The 20,127-nt window shown below is 39.2% G+C and overlaps 1 protein-coding gene across 1 annotated transcript in view; it reads right to left on the bottom strand.

Moving 5' to 3' along the window:
• ADAMTSL1 (ADAMTS-like 1) overlaps positions 1 to 20,127 on the bottom strand; it is a 468,861-nt gene that overhangs the window by 8,745 nt on the left and 439,989 nt on the right. Inside the window, exons 24-26 of the mRNA XM_009328162.1 lie at positions 18,412 to 18,546; positions 3,268 to 3,468; positions 2,029 to 2,209 (exon numbers count right to left, since the gene is read on the bottom strand). Coding sequence (XP_009326437.1) covers positions 2,029 to 2,209; positions 3,268 to 3,468; positions 18,412 to 18,546 — 517 coding nt within the window. The remainder of the gene's footprint in view (positions 1 to 2,028; positions 2,210 to 3,267; positions 3,469 to 18,411; positions 18,547 to 20,127) is intronic.

Here is a 20,127-nt window from a genome sequence, read left to right as displayed (position 1 = left end):
GGGACCTCCCCCGTTAACCAGGACTGCTGACAGATGATGGAGACCGGCTTGGCGAGCTCCTCCGCCAGCTCACTCAGCACTCTCGGGTGGATCCCATCCAGCCCCATAGACTTGTGAGCATCCAGGTGTTGTAGAAGGTCGTTAACTGCGTCCTCTTGGATTATGGGGGGTTCATCCTGATTGCTGTCCCTGTCTTCCAGCTCAGGGGGCTGAATATCCTGAGGATAACTGGTCTGACTATTAAAAGACTGAAGCAAAGAAAGCATTAAGTACATCAGCCTTTTCATCATTCTCGGTGACAATGTTCCTCCCTGCATCCAATAAACGATGGAGATTCTCCTTGGCTCTCTTTTTGTCATTAGTATATTTGTAAAAACATCCATTGCTATTCCTCAGTCTTCTGCGGGTGATTGACTCCCGTGGTCACAGAAACAAGTATGTAGGCAAAAACACTCCCAACACAGCAAAAACACTGCTACTTTTTTTCATGCTGTTTGGTGAGGTTGAATCTGAAGTTTCCACACCCCTTGTAAAGCTCTGCTCTGCTTTTCAATCAACTTTTATTTCCAAGCTTAAATCTCAGGAGTTTCTCAGGAGTTGAGGGAGGATTGTGGGTTGCGTTACAGTTCAAGGAAGGTATAAAAAGACATAAACCATTCCCATGGAATTTACTGCCATCACCAAGGAAAACTGTTGCTAATGAGCGTGTTTCACATTTCATCAAATCTCTTTTGGTTTCCTTCTTATGACTCAGCTGGCAACTCAGAAAACATTTGCCTGCAAAGAGGGGTAGGAATATATTTTAAAAGGTAATTAAACAGAACCTTGCCATATACCAGAGACACAGCAAGAGTGGTAAATCTGGCCACTTACTTCTCATCAGGTTACTTAACACCTCTCCTTGCCTCAGCTTAGACTCTCTTTTTTAATACAAGTCCCAAATCACTGTTGAATGAGAGAAGTTGTACTAAATTTCTCTTGAGGTCCTGACTACTTTTAAGTGCTTGTATACTGAAGCACACCATGTCCACAGTGGAAATAAGGGAGAGGAGGGAGTAAAAACCAAGAAAAATGTGGAAAAGCACATTTACACATCTCAGCTAAGGAGCCACTGAATTGCAGAAGTAGGATATTTTTAACATGGAGGGAGTATAATAGTACACTGACTCTCTGCATAGGCACTCAGAATGTACTCTTCTTTGCACCAAGGGGTGTCAAAGAAGAAAAATGTTTTACGTGGAGAGGAAGCAGCAGAGGAAGATCTAAGTGTAGTCAGAAGACTTTCAAACTGTCCTGACTCCTTTGTGTTTAACAGTAGCTAAAAAACAGAGCATTACAGGGGTAGAGAGTTACAAACCTACGGAAACCACAAGTTAGCAATCTCCAAAAGGAGACAGAACTCAGTCTGACCCCCTCATGCCCACTAGATCTGGTGGGATGCACCTATTTTACAAAAGACATTTCCACTCTGCTAAGGGAATTCTTTGCAGCTGCACCTACAGTCCTGCCCATATTGACGTTCAGGCAATGCAGGAACTCAGAATAAAACCCCCAAACAGCTGCTAAACCTAGTTTCTTGTCTGTTATTTTGTTGGGATAAAGTGGTGTGAAACCATGTAGAACACAAAAGAGATATGACCCTACAGTTCTTGGGTGATGAAACTCCCATAAGTACAGAGTTCAGAACAGGCATGATATTTACATCCAATACAGGGTGAGGCTGGAATCACCCAATACAAGTCAAGCTGTGAACTTCACTAATAAAGAGTAGGCAATAGCCTCTCTATTATTTTCTAACCTAATTACTGGAGGAGTAAACTCTCTTTCTACCATGTACTGTCAATATTTTCCACAAATCTTACTACAAATTCCCAACTGTCTAGGTTAAGCACTCATAAATTCCCTTTTAGCCATGACTTTTCTCCAGACAGGCGCCACAGAGGCTGCAATGGCATGATGTCCAGTGCAAAGAACTCTTCAAGCACATCTTAAAAGCATGTATGACATTTTAACATGAGACAGACGAACCGTGAAGGGCAGTCTCTCCTGTTGCATGCGATGGGCTGCAGGGCTGGCTTGGGTTTCTCTCTGCAGTGGGATATGTTGACTTCGGCCCCATCCAGTAAGCACCTCAGCTGGGGCAGCTGCACCCCTTTGTGGCCGCAGGAAGCCGAACAAGCCATCAGCTTGTCCACTGACCACTGGTATTCTGCCAAAAAGTGTGGGAGAGACATGTTAACACTCAAAAACTGCCAGCAGGAGACCCTTAGAAAAGAAGGAGTCAGAGATGTTCTCCCTGATGAAATATTTGGACTCGGTGTCTCACGTGAAGGGGAGCTACCTACGCCTACAAGGTGCCAGGCAATGAACAAAGAAGGAACAGTATTCCAGCAGATGTAAACCACTGACTGTCTTTGGTGTAACAAACCCAATTTTTTGGTTCTTCGAAGCATCAGGCATGGAAAGTGAATGACATGGTAGAGCAGTTAAGTGAAGCCAGATGCCAGTGATGCAGGACATTGCATCTATATTTTTAAAGTGGTGTGATTTAGTGAATATGTGGTTAACTGCAGTTACCAGCAGTATCTATGATTCTATGATCTTACAACAGTGGGTTTCTGACCAGGTAGATCATACATATCATCCATCCTGAAGAAGAATGGGGGAGTTGCAACACACTTAAAATTTTATGGCAAAATTTAAGGAAAAGTTAAATTCTTCCCCACTGCGTCCCTGACAATTGGAGCAATGAAAGCTGCATATTCTGTTCCAACCCATCCACACTGCTCTGTTCTGTAGCTTTATCACTTTCAGCTTATTTCTAGGGTAAATATAACAGTTGCAGCATTTTTGCAAGTGAAGGGTTTTCAAGCAAGAAGAAACTGTGAAACACTGACTTTAGCAGATTAACAGAGGGGCTTCTAATTTTAGGGGTTCAAACTGTGACACCTCTGTCTTGAATTTCTGGACAAGAAAATTGTCCAGACTCAACAAGCATAAGTGTAGCTTGAACCAGTAAGGTGTGTTTTATGCTCAGCAGGCCAGAAATATCAGGTGTCATTTTGGTAAAGTAACACCTAAGACACTGCAAGGTACCTGGTAGTCCTGCAAATGTATATCCATGGCAGTAAAACATTAAAACATCTATTTCCTGCTGTGCATGACAGTCCTGGCTTCATAGAGGAGAAATGGAGGATGAGAAAGGCAGTGCAGGGAAGTCCACGGCAAGAGCTTCACAGGGCAGCATGACTGAAACCGGAAAGTTACCTTGTACAGCCAGGGACGTTTTTTGTGTGAGTGAGCCGGCCTCATTCTGAGCAAGGCAGCTGAATTCACCATTAGGAGCATCACTGATGTTGAGTATCTGAAGAATCCGGCCCGATGCCAGGAGGTGATGCTGCAGACTGAGAGGCTCACCAGAGTAAAGCCAGGTGATGTTTGGGGTTGGATGACCATCCACAGCACAACCTAAAAAACAGGGACATGAAAGAAACCTGCTGAGTACTGAACTTGCTGCAAAATTACATGCTTTGAAGTGGTCAAAATTAGGGGAAAAAGTCGATTCCATCCTATTTTCTCCCCATTCTCTCATAATGAAAAATAGGAATACTGTGGTAATGAATACCTTCTCAGCAGCTGAAAAAAATTATCCAAAAGCCAGTTAATCAGCCATATGAAAATCTCAGATCAGTTTGGAAATATTTATATCAAGCCTTCTAAGGTTCCCATTATTTTGGATCATCCTCATTTTAGTATTGAGGAAAGTGGGATAGGGAGGTTACACACCTAGCATAATCTCAAGGAGCATGCTTGAACAAGCAATACAAACAGAACTTGGTCTCCAAATCTCCTATTTAAACCACAGGGCCATGTTCCTCTCTTCTTTTTTATATTAGAAATCAGAAGTTTTTGTTACACAAAAGTTTACACAAAATTTTTGTTACACAAAAAACTGTTGAAAAACAAAGAGATAAAATTGAGCCTTTAGAGGTTTTTTTGTCACAGCAATGGGCAATTCTCCAAGCAACAACCAACCAAAACCCACAACTGAAAAAAACCTGCTGTTCTGAAGCATTTTATGGGTATGCCTATGGATCATCAGCACAGCTGATGAGGTTTAGGTTCACAGTGAGTTCTTTGCCTGTTGAGTTGAGGGAGAGTATCTGTAAGATACTATTTCCTGTGGTCCTCATACCAGCTGCACACTTTTCCATTTTCATGACAAATTGCAGAAGGTTTGTGCGACTTGCATATCCTGGGAAAGATAGCTAAGTTGCCTTACATATTTCCCGGGGAAAAAGAAAGAACTGGGCAATTTCTGTAGTGCAACCCACCTGCACCAGTTGCAGGGGTGGGGAGCCAGAAAAGCCATGCGCAAGGGATGGCATCTATTACTTGGACTGCTTGTGGCTTAGGCTAGTCCTGCACTTTCATGCATCTCACTGACATATGAAAGATCTGGCTAAGTTTCTGTGAATGCAATCTATACTGATTGTTAGTTTGTTATACAGCAGCTTTACACTGTTTTGTTTATATTAGTATGTATGTGTAATGAATTACTTCATTGTATACATAATCCCTTCTGAAAGAAGTGTACTATATAAACAAACATAACATATATACATGAACATTCACATTAGCACTGTTCAAAAGGAGTGGGATAAAAAAAGGAAGAGTACAAATTTAAAATACTAAAAGATGGAAGACTGTTCTAAGATTAAGGAATAATTCCATCAGCTGATATTTCTTTATTGTCATCTCCATGTCATTTGATTACTATTTATTAGTCACTGAGATAAATAAGGATGTGAATATGATGCCTTTGTAGCTGCATTACACAATGAACAGACACTGCAATGTGACAGTTTTGTTACTGTTCTTCCTTTCATTCTTGTCTGTCCACCTGAGGAGATCCTCAACTAACATATACTGAGCAAGTACTGTTCCTACTAAAGAGGTAAGATGCTCTTTATAGTTGCTGCAATCAAGATTTTATTTAAATATAAATTTTTTCCTTAAGAATTTATCTATACCTTACTGAGGTGCCTGTAACTGCAAGAATAAAAATACCATTTTCATTAAACTACCCAGGAAGGCTGAAGAGTTTGACTTCCAAACGTCGTCAAGACCAAAACCTTGAGACTTGAGGACTACATTACTTTGTTTAGGAACCCTTGCTGACCTTCTGACTTTGGTCACACCCCTAAACTAAGAGTAGGGACTGGGTTACTGTAGTCTTCACTTGCCTGCCTTTTGCCACTAATCACACCTCCTATTACGCTATTCCTATGGCAGAAGATGCTGCCTTGCCCACGAGAATTGAAGCTTTCTTGCTCATACAAAGCAGAAGAACTCACACAAGATGGAAAAAGCCAGTGGTGGCCTGTGGCACGTCCCAGCCATTTTCATGCTGAGAGGTAGATCCAGGCACTGGGGAGACCCCCTCTGCCTTTCAGGAGGATAAATACTGGGCACCTCAGTGATGTGGTGGCTGCACGGGTCTTTGCTGTGTCCCCTCTCGCTGGCAAGCTCTGCCTGCATCCACAGTGGGGAAGGGTGTGGGCTGGATAAAGCTGCCCTTCGGGGATGGTTCACTGTGTGAAATAGGTATTACAGAGAGCAAGGGCTCCACAGCGGAAGGCAAGTGACACACACAGTAGGCTCCAATATTTCACTGGCAAAGAACTAGTTAATGCGGCTAAATATTAAAAAAGAAGGAAAAAGGGGAAAAAAAAGGCAGAATGAGAGAGTGCACACTGCTCACAGTGGTATCCCCTCTTCCCTTTTTCCACTTTTATTTATAAGGGTAAAGAGTCTTTGCTATTTGTTTTAATTTCTTTGGCAAGGTCTAATGCAGTTTTTACCGTTGGCAGTTCTCTCCCCAGTGCTCACTTCCTGACTACAAAGACACAGCTTTCTTTTTTACATTATTCCTTTTGTCCTTAGTACTGATGTGTTTTTTCCTACTTTTGTGCTGAAAAACCACTCATCCAATTTCCATGACACTCATTCTCAAGTAAATGGGTGACGTGAAAGATTTCAGCCTCCCAGATTAAGGCTGCCTAAGTTAAAACCAATGGAAAACAAAAGAATATACAGGAAATGGACAAACTTAACAGTAAGTGGTTGTATGCCTTTTGCCTACAGTATTCTATTTTTTTATAGTTTGCTTGTCTTCTAAGATAATTGCAGGGATTTCCACAGGTCAGCATACAGCCATGACAACTGACAAAGACATGCTGTGAGCTCAGTTTTACTGTTTGCATTTGCAAACAGTCTGCACAGGATAAATGAAGAAAGCAGAAAGGTCAGTTTGATGTTAAACACAGAGGAACTGAAATTGACTTCACTGTACAAATGGTCCTAGTTTGTGCCTGTTCTTCTTTAAAAAAATTATTGTCAGGCAAAACAATATAGTCTTCCTAGTACTGACTATTTTACTTGCCTTATATATTATTTCTTCTTCCAAAATGTATATATAAAATATTAGCTAAAGGAACAGCCAGTAATCAATAATATGGGGGGAAAACCCCAAACGCTATTCCCTAGATACGTTCTACCCATAAGTAATTATTACTTTTTTTAACATTTAACAATAAAACTTTACTAACACCTATGAGTCTCATATGTAATGGATACTCCTCATTTGTTTATGCAGAACAAGCATCAATCACATTTCACAAGTGACATTTCCTATGTGTTTCCCACATGTATGGATGCATAAGCTGTGGGATAATGTTTTATGCATATTAAGTGAGAATCAGAGTACAATAAAAAACCATGTTCCATTACTATCTCCTTCTCATCTCCCAGGAATAATTTTAATACCATTTAATGCAGATTACCAACAGCTATTCTCTATTTCCTCCCATCCCTGTGGACATTGACTGCCTTATCCTTCCAAAGCTCAACACCTGTCCCTATAATGCCTGAGAAGGAAAAACCAGCTTTGTTTCCAGACAGCACAGCTATTGCAGAGCTTTAGTGCATCAGAACCCTTGGGAAGGTGAGGAGGGAATATTTTTTTGGCACTGTTTCTGAGCAGTGAAAGCTCTGGCATGAGCGGGCCCTTCTCCTTCAGTCCTTCTTAAGTAGAGAAAGAAAATACTGCCTTCAGCCTCCCTTCCAAAGTCTACTGTGACTCTGAATTCATTCAAAGCCAGGATGAGTGAGTCATAGATGGGCAAAAGCTGGAGATACAAACAAAAATCTAACACAAATTACATCTTTTAGTAGGGGAAATGTTAATATTTCAAGGATAACAAGGCGGTATTTGGAAAGGGAAGACCAATGTTTCACAACAATGCTAATAATTTCTTGAGAGGAAAGAATAAATGCACGGTGCAGGCCAAATTCAGCTCCCCGTTATACCTCTGCAATGCTTTCTGTATGACTGTAGCTGCAGAAAGACTCTGGGCTACTGTGCTAGTGCTAAAAGAACAAAATATAAAGCATGCATCGCTCTTTCACTTGCAGGCTTGAACAACAGAAAAAAAACAAGTGCAAAGGCTGTTGATTTTAGGATTCCTTTTTTTAGCAGCCTGATACCTTAAATCAGCAGAACTGTATGGAAAGCAATAGTGAAAACATCAAACAAACTTTGCAAGTACTAAATACCGTTTGTAATACAAGTAAAAAAAACCCAACAGCATTGCCTTTAGAAAAGATATTTATTCTTAAAATATAGATTATTTTCATGCATTCATATTTGTCTAACAAATAGCTCTCTAATTTACTATTGACCTGCTGATTAATCCCAGGCAATATTTCTAATATTTACTAAAGATGGAATCTGAGTGAAGACTTCAGGTCAAGATGAGGCATTTAAATTTCTTTAAACAAAATAGTCTTACAGTCTGAGCTCAATAAACTACTTAGCTTTCCAACCACAGCCCTGTGCTGTGGGAGGTAAGCTCATCTTTTCCTTTCTCCCGGCAGCTAACCAAGGCACATGGAGGTGCATGCTGTCTTACCTGAGGCCAAGCCATGTGCCAGCAGTGGAGCTGGAAATCAAACTCTTGCCTTCTTAGTCTCGGGCCAACACTTTCATCTTTGGAAATGACTTCCTATTTAAGAGACAGGTTGGGCTAGCATAGCCTGGATATAAACACACACTGTGGTATGCAGTTTGGATCCATTGGTATTGATGTTCAACTACATGCTTGCACCTTAAACTTCAGTTTTACACCCCTGCTATTCACCAGTGATCACTCCTTGCAAAATAGGCAAATGTTTGTGCTGCATTAGTTCAAAACACTTTGAATCAACAAAAAAAAAGGCTGAATTTGAGAAAAAAAAAGCATGGTTAGGGACTGCATGTTTCAGGACATCACAAAGTACAATAAAAGTAGCACAGAAAGTTCACAGCTAGACTTACAAACCAGAAGGCCTATGCCCCTGCCTCTGCAAGTCACAGGCATGTACCTACCCAAACATAAAATTGGGAGATAAAAGATGATTGCCAACTACTATCTGAAATACCTGGCAAAGGAGGAAAAAAGGGAATTGGCAGCAGAATTATTAATTATATTAAAACTGAAATAAAGCAAGATAAAAAAAATATTCTGTGATTCTGTATATATTTTACTGAACTCTGACAGAAAAGTGTGGTAGACCACAATACAGTGTGTTAAAGCGATAAATATAATGCAGCTACAGGATTTGAAACCTGACAGTATTTCCACTCTAATCTCTACATTCAAAGACTTAAAGTATACTTGCAAAATAGAAACAAGATTAAGGATGAAATTAAGAACAAAATGCTTGGAACAAAATGCAGAGAAGCCACAGTTCAATCTGAATAGGTACAAGCTTGGTGCTGAACTACTATGTTGGACTTCACACTGTACTACTGTGTTCACACTATGTAGGTGAGATCAGACTGGAACAGAGAAATACTTCCCCAATTTCCTGTCATACCTGATTTTCTCCTTCGGTGACTGAAAGAGAAATACATGTTAAACCTAAAATGGAGTTAAATTTAATTCTGTCCTGTATCTAACATAAGGAAGAAAATTTCACAGGATGTATTCAACTTTTTAAAATGCTATCAAACCAAATGAAAGTAGGTAAGATCATGTCTGAAAGTCACATACATGTAAAACCTGTTTTGCTGAAGTGGCAAAACTAAGAGACAAGTCTTCATAGTTTGTCTTATGGGGAAAGATTTTTCAATATAGTACAAAGTGTAAATTTAAACAGACACTTAACTCAGGGTGTTACGCAAATTACTTCTCAGTGCTTTCATATACTGAATGAAATAAAACTTATAAAAGGTAATGTGATCCTGAAAATCCCCAAAAGAAAGAATTAATGTTAATGTAAATATAACCTTTATTTTTAATTGTTTAAAGGAGGTCAAATGAACATGAATTTATGCTAGACAAGGAAAGCTATGTATTTGGGAATTCTTGAAATAGGCCAATTCAGCTGATGACAGTAGCATTTTAAAAAAAGAAGGTATTTTAAATAACTATTTATGGCTCCAAAGGAGCAGTTGAAACTTACTATACTAAACATACGACATGTTTTTTAAACAGTTCTCAAAACACCTAAATTGGTTACCAAATGCCACACATGTTGTTATTAGATATTATTTACATAGCATTGTAAATTTACACTGTATTCAACAAAAATTGAGTTAGGCCCATTCCCTGCCCCACAGAGGTTGTAAAAAATGTTCCCAAATATACAGCCACATTGTGACCCATTAAAAAAGTGAGGGAATTTTCAAGCTCTGGTAGTAATACTGTTTTCTAAAAATGACTCTGACAGTGGGAATCCTACACATCAAGAATCTTGTATTAATAAGGATTGGGCTGAAAACAATCACCGATGGTAAATCATGAAACCAAAACCTACAAGAATGGATACAGCATGTTGAAATGACGTCCTGAGCTAACTCTGATGGGTTTATTCAGCGCATGACAAAGACGGAAAAGAAGAACCCTTCAGTGTAAACATCTCCACCATTGCTACAGCTCCAGGTTAACTGTACAAGTACATTTGTAGGGGAAAAGTAACACTCAAAAGAGGCACGTGGAGCGAGCACTGAACAACGATACAGCACAAGGAGTTCAACAAAAGACAGAGCAAGAGATAACATGTAACGCCATTACCAGCCCAAGTTGCGAAGGTCAGTGCTGCTGTAGAAGCCTTTCTGTATTTCTTAAGCCAATATAAACTTGCTACATCCTGAGACATCAGCATCTCAGGAAACTTCCTGTGGTGCAAGGAAAACAACAAATGCAGAGCAGAGAAGGTGGAGGGCAGAAAGGTGCAAGAAAGTCAGTGCTGCTTGCTCCAGAGAGGCTGTAATGTCTGCCCTATTAAGAAAGTGCTTTAGCCATTTGGGAGAGGTTTTGAGAACCAACCCAGAGGGCGAGGGTGCTTCAAAACTTAGAATGGGTAAGTCCTTTAGTCAACAGGTCAAAAATCCCACAGCGTTTGAAAACTCCCTTAACACTTACTCTAGAGCAAGTCTTAAGTTGTGCAAGAGGCTAAAAGATCTTTTATGTGAAGGAGCTGGCAGAATGACAGGTTTCCAGACTGGGAAACCTGTGGCAAGTCTGATACCCCTAGTTTTTCACCAGAACTTGCCTCAGTGGAGCTCTGCATCATTTATATCTATGTTAGGACAGAATCTAGGCCAGTGATCCAGGAAAATCGTAGAGACACAAGTTCAAGGGCTGCAGTTCTTACCACAAAACCAAAATTAAACAGATGTTGCCCCAGAGGCCAGTGATATTATTTTATGTGGCAGCATTTTGGACCACTGCTGTAGATCAGTGGTTCTCAGATTAGCTCATTCATGGCATCAAACAGCAGGCAGGAAAAAAACCCAAGGCAGCAGATTGCCTTGAGGACCTTGCTCTCTTGACTCTGCTTTCAGAGCTTGGCAGTGGGAGGACTAGTGTCTGATTGCCTGAAAAACAAACACTGTATCAGTGTGGTCAAAATGTTCGACCAAGCAGAGCTATCGTCATGTAGTGTATAGACTGAAATGTACACAGCATGCACTTGCAAATGAAAAGCCACACATTTCAATGAAATGTTATGGTGTAGTCTGATGTAGAAGGAAGATACTACAATACTGTATGAACTTTATACAATATTTAGAATGTAATCAATGGATAGAGTCTGATTGGGGAATTAATTGCAATGATAATGGCATACTCTTGATATTAATTTTAATTCTCATCTTTATAGAAATGTTGCTTACATGGGAATTCTCGTAAACAGTGTGACAAGGCAGAATTTTCACTAAGGCAAAAGCGAACAGAAAACACAATGAACAGGACAGATTATCCCAAGAATGCACCTGGTGCTTTATCCTCATGACAGTGGAAGTGTTGTTAGTGTAAAATAAAGTTGCTGAAAAAATATCCTTTAGCATTAGAACTACTTTTCAAACATGATGTCCAATTTATTACAGAGAGTGAGGAGGAAAAAAATGGTGTTGTGCAAAATAACTTCTCAGATAGTCATGATTTTATCTGACTCCTACTGCACAACTTCTGCAGCTGTCTTTTTCCTTAGGGGAGCACAGACACTGGTTTAATCATAATTACTCATGAGTTTTCTCTTTGCTGACTCTGTGCAGATTGTAAATTACTTTGTATGTTGTGTTTCTGTTTCCAATTTTAATGCAGCAGTAATTCCCAAAACCTAGGAAAATTTAGAGCAGGCTCATGGAAGAGAGGGGAAGGGCAAAAGGGAGTAAAGGAAAACTTATGTTTCACAAAGATATACTCTTGCTCTTGAGTATATCGCCAAACGTCGCAAGAGATTTGCACTGGTGAGATCAGTTGTGTTCATTTGGATCATTTATTGCTTTTCACACTGATTTTGAGCAAGTGTCAGTCCTATGTTTATGAATGTTATGGCTCAAAAGCAAGAGACATAGCAAGCAATTGCAGCCCTAACTTCTCTGGCTCTGCTGGAAGAGTTTGGTCCTGATCATGACATCAGTCTATCTATATGATCTGTTTCTTCTCCTAAAGTAGTCAGCAGCACAGCATTTGACTCACTACACTGCACCCCAGAACATGCAAAAAGTTCTATGTTAATTTTTCTGTTCAGTGCCACATCTAGATAACCCTTAAATCTGCAGGTAGGCAAAGACTAGCCACAGACTTGAAGTGGTCCCCTCTAAAAAGCCGGTCCCCAAAAAAAAAAAAAAAAAAAAAAAAAGGCTGAAAACCCTCTTGAACTTCGGGCCTTGGCTCTAATGCAGTTGGCCCTTTCGGAGTATTTATTCATACTCAAAAGGCTGGCCATTGCAAGCAAGGTGGCTGCTATAATTATGTTTTTCCATTCTGCTTTCTGGGGCCTCTTCTGTGCATCTAAGTGACTCTACTAGAAAATGAGGAGGATATACTATTGCCAGTAAAATAAAAAGTGAGAGGGAAATACTGATTTTGGTAAGAATAAGCCTTGGCATCCATCTTTGAAGTCAAAGGTTTTTGTTATTACTTTTTTTTAAAAACAGCTTCATTGCTAAATAGCATAGGTGTTTGCAGAACAGGAATTTGTAGTCCAGCTCTTCATCATCTGAAGCAGCAGTGAAACTAGCAGCTAAGCTGCTCTAACTCTGTGGTCATTGGGATAAAATATAAAACCAGAAAGAGATCTGTTTTCTAGGACTGTGTTTGCAGTGCTGGCAGTTAGTAAAATCACATTCTGATTTGTGAAGTGAGTAAATTTGATATGGAAGTCATCGGGGAGAACACAGTAAATATGGAGCAGCAGTATTTCCTTTTTTTTACAATTGACTGTACTTTTTTGGTCATAAAAAAATACACTTTATCATCTAACTTTACAGTTATTTTCAGTATCTCCTACAAATAGGGACTTTTTTTGCTAAATACACAAAATTGGATAGATGTCCTAAGCTGGGGATAACAGCAGGTTCCCAGTGAACAAACTGGAGAATATTTATTTCAAGAGATAAAAGGGGATGGGAACCAGATTCAAAATAATTGCCTAGGCTTTTCCCCATAGGTTCACTCATATCTTCAAATTCCCTAGAATAACCATTATGTTCCAGGATTTGTATTGCATTCATAAATAAATAGAATAAAGGCCAAGACTTTACATAATGATAGCATCTCCTCTTTCTATCAAAAAAACTTTTTTTTTTTTTTTGCCAAAATGTGAACCTTTGATCAGGATACAGTGAGCCTTAAAAATATACATTGCAGCTATGCACAACAGATAGAGTAGCTACCATTACCTCAATACTTAATTTTTCTTGGATGTCTTCTCTTTTTAAAGACATTGCTTAAGTCTTGCACTGTGCCAAGTAAGAGCTAGATTTTCTGTTAATTTCAGATCCTAGCTATCTTAACAGTTTATGCTCCCATTTCTCTTTAAATTCATGAACCTGTGCTGCATTCCAAAATAAAGATGCATCCCTTCCCTTGGCTGCCTCATAAATGCAGTCCAAAACCTTTATTTAATTATATACAATGTGCAACATGGCAATCCCCCTTCCTTCAATATGCATATCCTCAAGTGCACATTATGTTTTCAGAAATCATCACACATGATGAAGATTTCTGAAAAAAACATGTGGGACATGAACCTGAATCTTTGGGGAAAAATTATCAAATGTGTTCACAGATATTTTCTGTGCAACTCAAAGGCTCATCTGTAACAAAATATTTAAACAAAACAACAGATGCCAAGAAACACTGTGCTGTTACAAGCAGTCAAAGTACATTCTCCTTCAACCTCTTCTCCTTCACTGTGACATTTTATAGGTACTCCTACATTTCTATATTGCTAGAGGTATTAATTTCTGGCCTATCTTCCAATGTTCCTGAAAGAATCCTCACTTAAATATAATTCACATATATAAGTCAAAGTCATTAAAGCTTCAGCTTTCACTATGCCACATAACTGCAATGACACAGTATTATACCTTCTGTGCTAAGATAAGGAGACATTTTTATATCATATTTTGTATCTTTTGACAAGTTTGTTGAGGTTGCCAATAAGGTCACAATAAATTTGAGAAATTGCAGTGAATCCCCACCAGGATTTGTAAGATCCTCAGATTTTCTCACTGAAATGTCTTCAGGTACAGAAAAAAACAAGCTTGAACCCAAATGAAAACAAATATTCTTGATAGACCCAAAGTCTTTTCTGCAGGAGTGTTAGAAGTCAGGAACACTGGGTCCTACAACTTCAGTTTTGCCAAAATTAACATTTACAAAGCTCAAGACGCATGTAAATGTGTCCAGAGAGTTGTGTAAAAAAATACAGTGATACTGGTAGCATAGATAAGGAAACTCTACTGAAAATACATGAACTTAGGATGTTCCTTTAATTCAAAAAGATAATCAGGGCTTATAGAAGTCAAATGGTCATGAATATTGTTAAAACTCAAAAGTTCTTATCAAGTGACAAACAAAGGAATTCCTTTCTGAGGAATAGGGTGAGTTTCTTATAATACTTTCATTACCAACATTCAGGAAAACTGTATTCAAAATCTAAAAAGTCTCAAAGACAGAAACTTTAATAAGATTAAGATCTAACGTGAAAGCTTTCCAAAGAAATATAAATTGGTGTCACTTCAGAAATTTACTGTGTTCTATGTTTTGTGTGATAGAAAGTCTTCTTGTGTGCCTGCCATGAACCAAGGACATCAGAAAGTGCATGACAGTCTGTTGCTCATCACTGATTGTCAGTTTGTGCTACTGTAAAACCCAGAAATATTCCCAAGCTCACGGGTGCTCTAGCTTCTGCTTTGAGGAAAGTCCTGTCCTTCAGGTGTGTGATCTGCAGATAACACAGAAGTGTCTACTATGCAACCTGCCAACAAATTTGAGGGCTGGGGAGGACTGCAGTATTCTACACATACTTCCAACAGTTGTGAAGGAGCAGGTAAGCATCAGTCTGCCTAAGCCACTATCTACCTCATGCTCTCTAACCGGATGATGAGTTGGGCCTAGAAACTAACTGAAATCTCAACCTTTTAGAAATAAAAGAAAGAAGTACGTAAGACAAAAATGTTCCTGTAAGCTCATGCAAAAAGGTATTTTACATTAGATCTTAATGGGAGTGTTGCTGACTCCATTGGGCAGGACATGGGTCTTTAATGGATCTTTTCTTCTACTTCTATAGTGGAGGCACACAAATGACTGCTGAATGACCATTAACAATGAAAAGGAAGACCTCCAAACCAGATATTTGTGTTACGACCCTGATCTTTCCCTTCTGCAACCCCCCTGAAATTGATGTAAAAGAAATGCATAGTAGCTGACTCCAGAGAGCAAGTTCATAGTTCCAAATGGTTGAAATGATGGTGGAAGCATTGCACAATTCCACAATTCCACAATAAAGTGCACAGCATGTATGATAATCTGGAGGCTCCAGTCCTCTCCTTTCAGCTCAGCTTGTTAATTGTTGTTATATTTTATACAGTTGTTAATTTCCAAACGAGTTCTCATTTGCAACTTTAATCTTCTGTTGCTGTGCTAATATTTTCTGGTTTTTTTTCAAGGCACAAAACCAGTGTTTAATGAAGTTTTGATTCCCATTTTTCTTAAACCCTGGCAAACCTGTATCTGAATTTATCCAGGTTTCTAACATAACTTTTCACCTTTGGTGTCTTTTAACTCCTTAAAATATAAAGTTTCCCCAAAGCTTACTTATCACTCCTTTTCTTCACACTTCACTCTGTTCCTTTGCACATGTCCTATTTTCCTTCTCTACTCAACAAATCCTAATGTCCTTAGACTTCCAAATATCAGGTCTAATTCAATGCCTTCTGAGTCCCAAGAGATGCTGGTGCCTGTCAGCAGTAGCACAGACAAGGGATCCTATACACTGATACCGAAATACTAAGGAGACATACGGTTTTCTTTGTCGAAGCAAAGTAGCTAAATGTTCTGCAGACTGGACATTCCATAGATAAAAGGAATCCTTGAAGCTCTGTGTACAGGGGTGGAACGGATAAGGAAGTTATGCTGAAATCAGCTACTGCAACTAGGTGAAAAGACTGAGTTCAATTAGTGGACACAGTGAGGAAGACTGTCGACGACCACCAGAGGACCCTGGAAGACCACCAATGAACATAAGAGTGCATGCGTTAAAGACTTTTGCATATGTTAATGAGTTCCAGGAAATAACATGAATATGCTAATAATTTCTCAGAAATCTAATGAATATGTATATTCTGCTTGTACATAACTCCCATAGTTGAGCAGCCCAGCGCGCACACTAGGTGGAGCAATCCCCTGTGCGCCCGGCACCACAATAAAGAATGCCTGCTTTCTAAAACTCCAAATTGAGTCTTAGAGAGTTTTTCATCTGCCTACTTACGGTATCAACATAGTAATTTATATAATTAAAGTTCTTATATGGGGCATGCAGCGCATGTAGAGCAAACACCCCAACATAATCAATGATGAAAGTAAGGAATAAAGTCAATTGGCTGGGTGGCAGAATAGGAAGAATTAGAGGACAGCATGCTGTGGACAGGGGACACAGGCATGGGTCACAGGTTTACAAGTTCACAAGTTGTTCCCAAATTGGTGTTTCCAGCTGGTGCTTAAAAACATATGCAGATTTTCTTTTCCATGTAGCAATATTTCAAGCAAAGGTTGGTTATGAATGTGTCATTGTAGTCCATGATAAACTCAGCTACTGCACTGGAAGACTGTGGGGAGACTAAATTTGGGAGTAAATATAGAGTCTTCGATTATAATCCATACTGATATTAGTGTACAGAGTAAACTAGATGTATATTACAAAAAAAAAAATCTGAGAGATGAGTCTTTTTTTTTTCAGTAATGGGTGTTTTCATAGTAGATGAATCCAAATTCTTTGGTACAACCACAGACAACGTATTTAAGTAATATACATGGAAGCTGAATGCTTTGTGTATTTGTTTCAGTGATACTACATGATGCAGCACACTGGACTGCAGCTTTCTAATTGATTGGATAGCCCATTCCATGCTGATTTTTCATTAGAAAAAATCTCTTACGAGGTTTCCTTACTTTTTAACTGTAGAGGCCTCAAATTCAGGTCAGTAAAACTTCAGTGAAGTTGAGGGAATTGCCTCAAGAATGAAACTGGTTTGCTATTTTGCTATTAAGATGCATGGAGTTTCTTTGCCCCTGAAGTGGAATAGCAGGGTACAGGGTGACATGGCCAAATGAAATTAATTTAGAGGTGGTTATATACAGGCAGTGAAGAACACCCTTTGTGGTTCAATTACTGCTTTCAAACAATAATAAAGCCCTACAACTACTAAAGACCTCTTTTTGGAAACCTGGGAGGAAATGGATGAAGCAGGAGTGTGACCCAGTCTTACAACAGTGAGTACAATAAAACTATACTCAAAATGGTTTATTCAATGCTAATAAATACCTTCAGATATTCCCCCCACCAAGGACTATTTCAGTGAAGTTTTTGTGCAAGCAGAAAGGTAATCCAGAGCTGCACGCTAAAAGCCATTGCAAATGTATGCATATGTCAGCACTGGGGAAAAGTAATCCATACAAAACTAAAAACATAAATAGAAAGCCTCCAGTGTGAAAATAAAATCTTAAAATTGTTACTAAATGTAAGCAAAGAATGTTTTGGAAGGTAGTAACAAGGCCATTAGAGAAGCTGTTTGTCTATCTGAGCCCGACAGTTAGTAGAGGCTCAAGATCAGCATGAGAAATGAAATTTTAAAATAAACATACCCTGAACTTTAGAAAAGGATGAGATGCTCTTTGCAAACAAACCACGCCCCCAGATCTGAAAGGAGTTTAAAGCATATAACAGAACTTGCCGTGTAAAGAGAAGAAAGCTGTATGGAAGACAGAAAAGGATGAAAAGAAGAAAAGCATTTCATTGGGGATTATTTCCTTATATGGCTTTGTGCAGACATTGGGTGTGTGATAAAACAAAGAGAAATAAAATGAACAGAATGAAACAGAGAGCTTGCAAGAGAAAAACATGTCTAGAGGGATAGGCAAAACTCTAGAAAAGGCTCTGAAGAAGAAGGATATACAGTATGAAAGACTAGTATCCAAATGCAGAAGGAAAACAGAGCCACAAGTGTTTCTTCTTTTAGATCAACTGGCACACCAGTTTGCCATGTCTTGCGTTGAATGAGATTGCCAGCCCCTCAGAGCAGGGACTGCTTCTTACAGGATGTTATAAAGTATGGCACAATGGAACCCTTATACCGCATGCAGCTTTGAGGCATTACACTAATAAAAGGACATCCTTTTTTAAAATGAGTTTCTGAGTTCTGAGAATAATTTGGCAGTGATTATGACTGACAATGTGCTGTTGGTTGGATGTCTTTTGTCCCAGTGCTTCATGGCTGGATAACTGGATGCATAACTGTAATCTAAATTCTAAACCCTTTTTAATCTAAAAAAAATCTTAAAGCGCTTGACTTACCTATGAGAGCAGAGATCCCTGGACTGACGGTCATTTTTGTTCCTGAAGGAGAGGTCAGTACTGAACGAGTACTGGTCCCAGCACTGGAAAGCACTGCTGTCAAGTCTTCTAGGTAAGAAAGAGGTCGTGGAGGCTCTGGTAACAGATTGGGAGACTGAAGTCATGAGCAACACTATAGCGGAAAACATCTCAGAGACATCAAAAAACCCACCACCAGCTATTGCTGCATTATTTGCCGTGCTGCAAAATTACCATTTCAGAGGGGCAGTCTAAGCAACTTTGGGCAACTACTAAAGGTGTGCTTTGCCTCATGTTAGGTAAGGCACTAGAGAAATTATTAAAATAACATCTGGATCAGTATGACCACAAAATAAAAGAAATCCTGTCCGAAGGCTGCCATGGCATTCTGGTTGACCCTCTTCATATGTGATGAAGGTACATGCAGCTTGGATGAAAGAGCAAATTTATACAGCATAGAAGCCGAATCAAATGTCCATGGCAGTCAGTGGAAAACTTTTTAATGTCTGCTACAACCTGGATCAAGCCCTGATTAAATATGGTTATAACCCTGCCAAATCCTGCGGTATACTTAGGCAGAGCTCCAAAGGACTAAAAGTTCAGAGCTCGAGAGGATCAGTCTATGCTGAGAACTGCAGGATTTAGTTCTTTACTAACCATAATGCTATTTTAAAAATTGATTGTGTTGCCCATCATTCCCATTCTGTTTGTCATGGACATAATGGGATATTTGATTTAAGTGAATGGGTGGCTTCATCCTCTTTCAATTAGATCACAGCACACACTAACCAAGTTTTCTATTGCTGAATACATTCAGCAACAGAAGTGCAAGTCATGGATGCCTTAACTGTTTCTTTCCATCAAGGAACTAAAAATGTGATTTGCCTACAAACGTAAGCAGCTTGCATAACTCACAGTAACTTTCCATCTTTAAAAACTAAGCCATTTATAAAGATCAGAAAAGGATTTAAAGGTCATGTGGGAGATTTTATTTATAGACTGAAACCCAGCTGATTTTTTTTTCCCCAGATTTTTTTAGGCTGAGTTTCTAGAGCGAGTCTGGATTCACAGGAAAAATCATGTGAACATTCATAAAGGGGTTTTAGTGTTGCCTGTGAAACTGAGAAATCTCATTTTAAAGCTTCCTCTGGAAGCTGCATCATCCATGGGACCCTGTGCTCACTCTAGTAATGAAAGATGAGAGCTGTAACGGATGCTTTAATGGTGTTGCACCAATAACAGGGACTAGGTTTCAAAATTTGACACTTCGCTATCAGTTCACTAAGTACAGAAGCACTTACAAAGTCTGGCTTGATTATTCATCTGCCAGGTATGGAGAAATGATAGAAGATGAGTTATTAGGAAAGTAAACCCCTTTCCCACACATCCAGTTACTACCGGGTAACACTTCCATCTGTACTTCACAGCTGACATTGTCTTTTCAAATCACCCAGCTGGGCTTTCTGTCTGTTGTTTAGAAACCCAAGAAAAAGTAAACTTCACCTTTCACTGATCTTGGGAAGTGCTTTTTAAAAGCAAACTGGGTTTATGCACCTGTTAGATGTGAAACGGGTCAGTATCACACAGCCATGTACGGAAAGGCTGCTTAGAAGAGGGAGAGCACTTCATAGGGAAAAAGTGGCATCATTCTCATTTCAAGAGAGCTACTTTAAGAAATGGTTAATAAATGTTTTTCTT

This window comes from Pygoscelis adeliae, unplaced genomic scaffold (genome assembly GCF_000699105.1).
Source record: "Pygoscelis adeliae isolate BGI_AS28 unplaced genomic scaffold, ASM69910v1 Scaffold45, whole genome shotgun sequence".
Lineage (NCBI taxonomy): Eukaryota > Metazoa > Chordata > Aves > Sphenisciformes > Spheniscidae > Pygoscelis > Pygoscelis adeliae.
Note: the sequence above shows the minus strand (reverse complement) of the source record. Positions and strands in the feature narration are given on the sequence as shown.